Source organism: Pinus tabuliformis, chromosome 6 (genome assembly GCF_031772625.1).
Source record: "Pinus tabuliformis cultivar Carrire ecotype Pingquan chromosome 6, CPIR1, whole genome shotgun sequence".
NCBI classification, from domain to species: Eukaryota; Viridiplantae; Streptophyta; class Pinopsida; order Pinales; family Pinaceae; genus Pinus; species Pinus tabuliformis.
Genome location: NC_142292.1, coordinates 1,777,380,268 through 1,777,390,644, shown reverse-complemented (window position 1 = coordinate 1,777,390,644; position 10,377 = coordinate 1,777,380,268). Strand labels below are relative to the sequence as shown.

Here is a 10,377-nt window from a genome sequence, read left to right as displayed (position 1 = left end):
CAGCTATCCAATTTTGTTCTTTTTAAATTAGATTGAAGTTAACCGTTTGAAAGGTACTCACAAGGACCAAAATGCTGCACATTCAATTTTTGAGAATAGGGGCACTGAAACCTGTGTTGTTCTTCACCAAATATATGATATTTTTTTGCATCTTCACAACCATTTCGCCACTTTGAATACACTATGCCTTACTATTCTTTAGTTGTCTTCCTACTCACCAAAAATGCACCAAAAAAACAGCTCCACATTCACACCTCCTCCTCCCTTTACATGCTCCCTCAAAGAAACCCACATAATAGCTACCCCATATATGTTTGTGTTTGATAATCCTCACTCCTTTGTTCCTCTTGCTCGGACCCATCTCCTTATATATTGATATAATCTTGTATAGTTGTGGGTTGGATAATCCTCACTTCTTTGTCCCTCTTATTCGTACGCATCCTCATATATTGATATAATCTTGTTGATGTCATTTCGAACCAACCCAACTTTCTGAAAAAAAAATTGAGGAGTTCCTATTGCCGTAGATAGTCCATAAGATAAAGAGAGGGAGGGTCTAGTTATTTTTTTTTTACAAAGAACCACCTCTTTATACATGTCCATATGTCCAGCGTGCCACTTCGTTGTATCAGATCAATTTTCAGATAGTCCATAAGATAAAGAGAAGGAGGGTCTAGGTTGGTTTTTTTTTTTATAAAGAGAAAAAAGGATCTAGGTTTTTTTTAATTAAAGAACCACCTCTTTATATATGTCCATCGAGCCACTTCGTTGTATAAGATTAATTTTCAATGTTTGGAGGGTTTCGTCCTATACTGACTTGAAATTTTGATGTTTCTTTGAAATGTAAATGTTTTGTGTTTTCCAGTCCCTTTTTACGCAATACACAAATACCAAGTCCAATCATCCCTCTTCCTTGGAGATTACTCCAAGTCAAAATTTTAACATTTAGCCCGAGCGAAAACAAACTCCTAATCTTTAAGGGAATGCCTCATTTCTAGATTACCTGTAACCAACTGAATGTCTCATTTCTAGATGACCTATAACCAACTGTTTGTAACATGTGCTTGCTAATTCAGATAAATATCTTTCACCTTTAGAGCTCCTTTATACAATTTCCCATTCCAACACATTTTATGGTGTTGATCTTGTAAAAATATACATGTTTCTCTAAGCTTAGATATGTATTCCTCCCATTCTTGTTTGTTCATGACCGGCAAGCCTAAATCTATTGCCCCTCTCCAAGAATGACCATCAATGTTATCATATTGTGCTATATAAATCTGGTGTAATGTATGAATGCCTTTATCGTGAATTCGTCCCTCTCCAAGAATGACCATCAATGTTATCATAGTGTGCTATATAAATCCGGTGTCATGTATGAATGCCCTTGCCGTGAATGAAATTCAGACGTTGAGCCCATAAGGTATGACCTCATATCATTCCCACCATAGCATCCAAACCAATCATAATCGTGGAACTGTCTCCAATTTCCCATCAGAGGAAATCCATCATACAATTAAGTAAATTCATCATGCATGGCCAAATATATGATTTTTGCTGTTCTATTCCTGGCCCCAAGTGTTATGCCAGACTTAAAACAATTATCAAACATGTATTTATCCTTCATGATGAGGGACCACATACCTTGATTTGTAGTAGCCCTCAACATATTTTTAATAATAAGAATTTTATTAAAACTAGATATACCTCAACATATTCTTCATAATAAGAACTATATTAAAACTGGATATATTTATAATGCCCCATCCTCCTGCCTCAAAGAGCCTCCCATCGCCTCCCATTTTATCAAATGGTACTTTCCCTTTAGCTGCACCCAGCCCATAGAAAACGACCAATAATAGCCTCCCTTCTATAAATAATTATTTTCATAGGCCAGAGATATAAATGCATCCAATATACTACAATGTGTTGCAATACCACTTTCAACATCATCAATCTACAACCCATGAATAACCACCTATGTTTCCAACCTTCCAGTTTTCTCTGAAACCTATCAATCATCCACTCCCAATCTTGAATGAAGTATCCGTTTGATTTAATTTTGTAACCAAGATAATTAAACCCTTTGTCAATATGTTTAACCGGGATCCCAAATAAAATTCTGATTTTTGTTTCCACTTCCTCATCTATATTATCATATATCAACAGAGACTTACCACCATTCATATTTAAACCTGTAGCTGAACTAAACTTGGAAAGGATCATGTGAATTTGGCGCCACTCTGTCACTGATGTCTGGACAACTTAATCCCGGAAATATATCCTTTCTCTTTAGACTCCCTCATTTCCAGCTAACACAATCAATAACTCTCAGGAAGAGCAAGGGCGAGAGGGCACATCCCTGACTTAGCCCTCTTTGAGCATTAAAAAATCGCCTTGGCAACCTGTTAATAATGACCACGAAGTTTGTAGATTGAATGCAAGCCATGATCCAAATGATGAGTATTTGTGACATACCTTATTTTATCAGAACCATTTTCAGGAAATACCAGACGATACAGTCATAGGCCTTAGATAGGTCTACCTTAATCATACAGGCTCTCATTTTCCGGGACTTGATAGAATACAACATCTTGAATCTGTCTGCACTCTAGAAACCCAAACTGTTCCTTGGAAATGAACCTCAACAAAATAGTTTTAATTCTACATGCAATCAGTTTCCAGCTGCTCCTTTTTTAGGATCAAAACGATGAAATCGACTTATAGTCCATAAATGTTTCCAACTGCTCCGTTTTTAAGATCAAAACGATGAACGTCGCATTAACAGCCCCGAGATATATCCCTTATTTCATGTTCGTTTTATTTCCTTGATTGGTATTTGATATTCATTAAATTTGATTAAGTAATGGACCTTGAAGGTACCTTGAATCAGTGACAGACCTGTGGTATTGAGTATATCCTATTACATGTGACCAGATTTGGGGATTTTCCATGTCACAAGTTTTGGGGATGCTCTGATGTTTCCACCATGTGGTTTTTCATAATAAATCATAGTGCATATGTGTTGTTATTATAGGTGTGATTGTTATCCTTATTCCTCTACCAACACTTCATATTTACCCAGGCGTTTCTCATTGGTTATTCATCCAGGAACGAACAGGAGCTCATGGACGAAGTTGTGTGAAACGTATTGAAAAAAGTTCCAAAAACAACGTTGTTTGTGGCTAAATATCCAACTGGTTTGGATATTAAGCTACAACACTTTGAAAGTACTGTGCTAACGCAGCAGGGGCAGGAGCGTGACGTCCAGGCCAGGGTTGTGGGAATTATAGGTGTTCGTGGTATTGGGAAAACCACTTCGGTGAAGCAGATCTTCAACCGTAGGAGCTCTGAGTATGATGGATCCTCCTTTTTATTTGATGTTAGTGAAACTGCAGCTAGAAAATCTCTGGTTTATTTGCAAATGAAGCTCATTAAGGACTTGACACACAGGGATATTAAAATTGAGATTGTGGACCAAGGTGTGATAATCCTTAAACGTTACCTAACTTGTTGTAATGCAATGACAGTTTTAGATAATGTAGAGAAAGCCGATCAATTGGATGCATTCTTACCAATTAGGGATGTTCTTAGTTCCAATAGCTTGATACTAGTTACCTCTAGGGACAAGCATGCTCTCCTATGTTCAGAAATAGCAGATTCATCAATTTAAAAGCTCACCAGAATGAATAGAGCACACTCCCAAGAGTTGTTCTGCTCATATGCCTTCAATCAGCCACATCCACCACCAGGATTTATAGATCTGGTGGAACGGTTTGTAAGGGCCTGTGATGGATTGCCGTTGTCATTGAAAGTTACTGGGGCTCTTCTTTGTGGAAGAGATGACACATATTGGAAAGAGCTATTGAATGAATTTCACAAGATACCACCCTCGGACATGCGGGAAACGCTCAAAATTAGTTATAATTCACTCGACCAAGAGTACCAGCAAAGATTCTTAGATATGGCCTGCTTTTATATAGGAGAAGATATGGATACAAGAAAAAGAATATGGGGAGCGGTGGGGATTTCAAATTTAGAGAGAAAGTGTCTTCTGGAGCTGGACAACAGAAAGCGGATAAAAATGCATGATCAGGTTAGAGATATGGGAAGATATACTGCGAAAAGATCAATGCCCCATCGTCTTTGGTGTCACGCCACCAACAATAACAATATTGATAAGTTATTTGAAGAATCATCGTGGTCTGTAAATGAATCAAACATTCCTCTTTGGTTCAAATTTTTTAAAGTTATTTTGTTCAACGCAAAGGTCTGTGTCCTGGATACTATCTATCTTTTATTTTTATGATTGAATAGGTCACAACCGAAGTTCGCGGGATTTCGACGGTTCATCATCCAGACGGTTTCGGTTATCGATTCGGTGTCCGTTCAGAAATGTCATGGTACAAAAGGTGTAGTCAGGAGCTGTTGGGAAACTGTAAGCAGGCACTGTTCAATACAGACTGTTATCATGGTTTGTGAATTCTTGCAAGTGAAGATTATTATGTAGAAGCTATATTGAGGAGGGTGCGGAAACCACATCTCATATGGCTCCACTGGTATAAATGACCCTATTCTTCCCTGCCTTCGTGGGTTCCCCTGGAAAATTTAAGAGTTTTAGAAGTGAGAGGAAGCAAAATGAAAACCTTGTGGCAACAGGAATCTCAGGTACGCAATTTTGCGTGTTTATAGTTATTTTATTTCAATCTCAGTTTGTAGATGAGAATCATCTCGAAATCTTTCTTACAATGCAAATGTGGACATTGCAGCCGCCTCTCCAGCTGCGAGAGTTAAACATCTACTCTCCCTTTTCAAATTTTCCAAAGTCCATAGGACAACTGAAGTACCTTGAAAAGATTGTTGTGGATTATGATGGGACTGTCCAAATCAAAACTTTGCGAGAGGAATTTTGTTATATGCACTCTCTGATATACTTGGTCTTAAGACATTTCACAAGAATGAGATCGTTGCCTGATTCCCTGGGAAAGCTAACAAATCTTCAGCACATCGATTTGTCTTATGCTACTAGTTTGGAGATGCTGCCTGATTCCATCGGAAAGCTACCATACCTCCAGTCCATCGATTTGTCTTATTGTTCCTGGTTGGCGATGCTGCCAAATTCTTTTGGGAATTTGACTCGACTCAAACGTCTCTCTTTGAAGGAATGTAGGAATGTGACCATTTCCAAAGAGACACTTGGAAATATTACCACGCTGGAATTCTTGGATCTTTCATGTTGTTCCGAGGTGAAAGAATTGCCTCCCGAGGTCGCACATCAACAGTTGTTGGAAGAAATATATTTAGTGGATGTTGAGTTAAAAGAATTGCCCAGCGGTATCGGTGACCTATGCAACTTGGAGGTTCTCCATTTAGGGGACCGTTTGTTGGAAGTGCTGCCATCTTCCCTCGGTTCCCTTGATAGCTTGAAGGATTTGCGGGCGAGCAATTGCCCGCGTGATCCGGATTTAAACAGGAACGCAACAAATTACAGAGATAACCATGTACACAAAGATGCAGCGGAAATAATACTTCATTTCATTAATGGAAAAATACTGAAATATGCTTACAACCAGAAATGGAAATAAACCAGCTAGGGCGATGGTAGCTTATCTCTGAGAAGAGATGTGATGGCTACATGCCTCTGAACTGTGTTACAATGAGGCTCAAAGACCTATTTATTGTTGAGAAATAATGGAAAACCCTAAACATTCCAAAACCTAACCCTAGGAGATGAAACGCCAAACTGTGGGCCCCGTTTGGGGGTAAATTGGTACATCAACTTCTCGGGGTTGTAACTTTGGCATATGATCTCCGTTTGACGCGTACAATAGCTCATTAGAAAGATCTATCCGATCACTATTATTGTTGGAACGGGCAAGATCGGTCCATTCCATGGACCCATGTTGCCCCTGGATTCCCCAAAAAACGTCGTTTAGGGCCTCAAAATGGCTCTGGAAGTTCAGGACTCAAAAAACTGCTAAAAGTAGTAAGTTGTGCTACAATTAAGGAAACTGAAAATGCTGAGAAAGACAATGGTGGGGGTCCAGGTGGACTTGGCAGGTGGCCACCAATATCCACCTGGATCATTCCTCCCCCCTTAGGAAGCAATGGTCCCCATTGCGTTGAGCTCCTCCATGAGATGAGGAAACTTCTGCTGAACTTGTTCCCTGGTGAGCCACTTGCCCTGCTGAAGGAGTTGGCCTGCTTTGACAACTCGATATAGTTGGATATTCTATTGGCGAGTGTTCTTGATCTGTGTGTCCATGATCCGATCAGTTGCAGCTTGTTCCATGCAATCTGGATTTAATTCTGTGGGTTTGAGCTGTTCCGCAATGTCGGATGTGTCTAGCAATGGTGGAAAGTATGGCCGAAGGCGGTCCACATTGAAAACTGGGTGCAGGCCAAGGAATGGGGGAATGCTGAGCTCAAATGCATTGTCTCCCATAGCCTTAGTAATGGTGTAAGGACCATATCGGAGTGGTCTCAATTTCCGATAGGCTCCAGTAAGGCGTTCCTTTTGCAAATGCAACCAGACTTTGTCACCCACCTAAAACTTGTGTGGCACCCGGTGTTGATCATGTCGCTGCTTGTACTTGGCATTTGATTTCTCAAGAATGTCATGGACCTGCTGGCGAATATGTTGGATGCGCTCAATGAAGCTGGTGGCCTTATCTATTTCGGATTGGACATGAGCTGAATTCATGTGAGTAGCTGCAAGGGGCATGGCCACATCAATGGGGCATAGTGGCTGGAATCCCAAACCCACCTGAAAAGGGCTATGGCCAGTGGAGCTGTGAAGAGCTCGGTTGTAGCTGCGCTGAACATAGGGGAGGCTCTCGTCCCATGTGCGTGGATGCTTTGAGTTATACATGCGCAGAATGTGCACAATCATCCTGTTGACAACCTCTGTCTAGCCATCAGTTTGAGGATGGAAGGTTGTGGACTTCGTGAGTTTGGTGTCCAGCATTGACCAGAGAGTGGACCAAAATGTGTTGAGAAACTGACTGTCCCGATCTGAGATGATAGACTGTGGGATCCCAAAGTGCACCCACACTCGTTCAAAGAAGAGTCTAGCAGTGGCTTCTGTTGTGATATTCTTCTTGCAGGCCATCATAATGGCCATCTTCGAGAACCTGTTGACGACCACAAAAACATAGTCATTTCCATGCTTAGTGGAAGGAAGGCCTGACATGTAATCCATGGAAATGGATTCCCAAGGTCGACTAGGGGTAGGCAATGGGGTATAGAGGCCGTGCTTCTTAATGGTCGGTTTGGCAATGGCACAGGCAGTACATGATCGGATGTACTTCCCAACATCCTATCGAAGATTCGGCCAATAGAAATAATTTTGCAGTACTGCCACTGTTTTCTCGACCCCGAAATGCCCAGCAGCCCGACTGTAGTGTGCTTCCCAAATCATCTTGGCACGCTCGCTTGAAGGAACACAGAGGTGACCGAGGTGGCATAATAGGGCGTCCTGGAGGTGAAAATCTCCAACATGCCGACCCTCCAAGGGTGTCTGGTATGTGTGGCCGAATTCTGGGTCGCTTTTGTAGAGAAGTGGCCAATCAGCAGTCTCGTGCCCACAAGAGTTGAGCACGGTGGTTAGCGCCATGATCGGTGGCCGACTGAGGCAATCTGAAACATTATTTGTGCTGCCCTTTTTATACTTGATATTCAAGTGAAACTGTTGCAGGTATGTAGACCACTTCTGATGGCGATCATTCTGCAATTTCCCTTGGGTCTGTATGAACTGCAGAGGTCGGTGGTCTGTGTGGATGACCGTTTCCTTCCCCAAAATGTAATGCTTCCATTGTCGGCAGGCCTGTACAATGGAATACATCTCTTTATCATAAGTGGGGTACTTCCGGACTGTGTCTGAAAGTGTTTCACTGTGATATGCCACTGGATGTCCATGTTGAGTAAGGACTGCCCCAATAGCATAGTCAGAGGCATCTGTCTCGACCTCAAATGGTTGTTGTAAATCTGGTAACGCGAGCACTGGTGTCGTGCAGAGGCGATCCTTCAATTCCCTGAATGCCTTCTGTTGAGATTCAGACCAAAAGAATTTTGCTTTCGCCCCGCCCTTGGTGACTTGACTCAAGGGCCAAGAAATATGAGAAAACCCCAACACAAACCTGTGGTAGAAGTTGGCAAGACCTAGAAAGCTGCGGAGCTCTGTTAGGGTGGTTGGAGAGGGCCAATCCCGAATGACTTGGATCTTGGCCGGATCGACATGCACCCCCTGTTCATCAATGATGTATCCCAGATACTGAACCTGGGTCATGCCAAAAGTGCATTTCTCCAAATTGGCACATAGCTTGTGTTGTCGCAGTGTTTGGAGAACCTGTCGGATGTGCTAGAGGTGCTCTTCCCAGCTCTGGCTGAAGATCAGAGTGTCATCCAAGTATACTACTACAAAGGAGTTGGTGAATTGCCGCAAGATGTCATCTATTAGCCTCATAAAGGTTGCAGGAGCATTCGTCAATCCGAAAGGCATGACCAACCATTCGAAGAGGCCCTCCTTGGATTTGAAGGCAATCTTCCACACATCGGAGGGTTCGATTGGTACCTGGTGATATCCTGACTTCAGATCGATCTTGCTGAAATATTTCGCCCCCTATAGTTGGTTTAGGAGGTCATCAATCCGCGGGATCGGGTACCTATTACGGACAGTGATCTTGTTCAGCGCCCGATAGTCAATACAGAGTCTCCACGTCCCATCCTTCTTCTGTACCAACACGATCGGGCTCCCACAGGGCGACGAACTCGGACGGATGTGACCTTTCTGCAGGAGCTCCTGAATCTGCCTCTTGATTTCATCGTTCTCCAGAACGGAGCGCCGATAAATTGGTCCATTGGGTAGCGGTGCACCTGGGGTCAGATCGATGGAGTGCTTGACTTGACAGTGCAGAGGAACCCCTACCGGGGAGGTGAAGATGTCCTCGTACTCCTCCACAACCTTGTCCATCTGTAGTTGTCGTGCGGAGGGGCCCCGTTTGGAGGCCGCGACCACTATCTTCTTCTTTCCTTGAGGGCGTATCATCAAGAAAACAAATTTCCTGGTTTTGGAAATGATCTTACTGCATCGTTTTGCAGTAATCAAAGAGATAGCGGCAGGTGGTGCTACCTCTGGTATCCTGAACAACTTATTTCCCAATGTAATAATAACAGCACGGGGCCTTGATTCATACACAGCATGTCGCTTCCACAAGTATGGTTGTCCTAGTAATACATCACAAACTTCAAGAGGAGCAATGTCACACAATACCTCATCCGTGAAGGGCTTGATGTTGTATGGAAGGCGACACTGCTGGCTCACGCGAAGATCTCGTCCTTGGTGAAGCCACCCAATGGTGTATGGTTGTGGATGTGCTGTGGTCAGTAAGCCCAACCGCTTCACGACCTCTGTCGAAATGAGGTTCTTTTGACTCCCGCTATCAACAATGAACTGTATCGGGGAGCCCTTTACCCACATCTGGGAGTGGAAGAGACGCTCCTCCTCCTCTAGATCTTCGGGTTCATTTTTCTGGATCTTTGCGGTAGCAACAGTGGCGCTGGGATCCGCATCAATGATCTGCTTCCCTTTTTCATACCCCTTATCGGGTTCTGACTCATAGTCGGAACATGCATCTGATTCTGAAACCTTTAGCTCAGCCACCAGTGACTGCTTGGCCCGACACTCACTTGTGTTGTGAGTGGAGCTCTTATGGAACTCGCACCATTTTCCAGTGTCCTTTCTCGGCTTCGCGGCGCTGTTCTTTGCTTGCGGCTTCGGCTGGTTGTCTTGGGCTGTCCCGCCTTGGCTTTGTCCTTTGTTCTGTGGTTTAGGGGCACCTTTCCCCTGCTTTGGATTCGCAGATCCAAAGTCTCGCTTCTTCTGTTTAAACTTCTGCTCGACCTTGACGGCATATCGGTATGCTGCGCCGAGCGAGGGGATGTTTAGGAATTGTATTTCTTCCTGGATGTACTTGTGCAGGCAGCCACGGTATTTGAGTATCAAATGTTGCTCCGAATCCTTGATACCCAACTTTGTGCGAAGGGTATGGAAAAGATTGGTGAACTCCGACATGTCTTGGTCCCTTCCCTGCCGCAGCGTGGTCCACTTTATGTATTCATCCTCATAGCTTCCGACAGGGTAGTACTGCTCCTTGATGGCATCCCGGAACGAATCCCAGGTGGGTGCGGCTGAAAATAGTGAGCCATTACTTTCATCCTTCTGCTCGCAGTAGGTTTCCCACCAGTCCTTGACGTGGGAGGCTGCTTTGAGAAGAGAAAAAATAATCTTTTCCCGACTCGAAAATTCATGAACAGAAAAATAACCCTCTAGCAGATTTAACCATTTATCTACGGCATCTGCGTCTATCTGACCCTCGA

At 43.2% G+C, this 10,377-nt stretch overlaps 1 protein-coding gene across 1 annotated transcript; it reads left to right on the top strand.

Moving 5' to 3' along the window:
- Positions 1–3,685: 3,685 nt before the first annotated feature.
- LOC149266088 (disease resistance protein RUN1-like) lies at positions 3,686–4,482 on the top strand. Its single transcript, XM_089407126.1, has 2 exons — positions 3,686–4,096; positions 4,318–4,482. The coding sequence occupies exons 1-2, from the start codon at positions 3,686–3,688 to the stop codon at positions 4,480–4,482; spliced, it is 576 nt and encodes a 191-aa protein (XP_089263252.1).
- The last annotated feature ends 5,895 nt before the right edge of the window (positions 4,483–10,377 follow it).

What these genes read in the sequence shown, in the direction of transcription:
- LOC149266088 (XM_089407126.1), top strand. Translation starts at nt 3,686, where the DNA reads ATGAATAGAGCACACTCCCAAGAGTTGTTCTGCTCATATGCCTTCAAT. An exon ending in GGATAAAAATGCATGATCAG is followed by an intron (nt 4,097 to 4,317) that starts GTTAGAGATATG and finishes ATGATTGAATAG; the next exon opens with GTCACAACCGAAGTTCGCGG.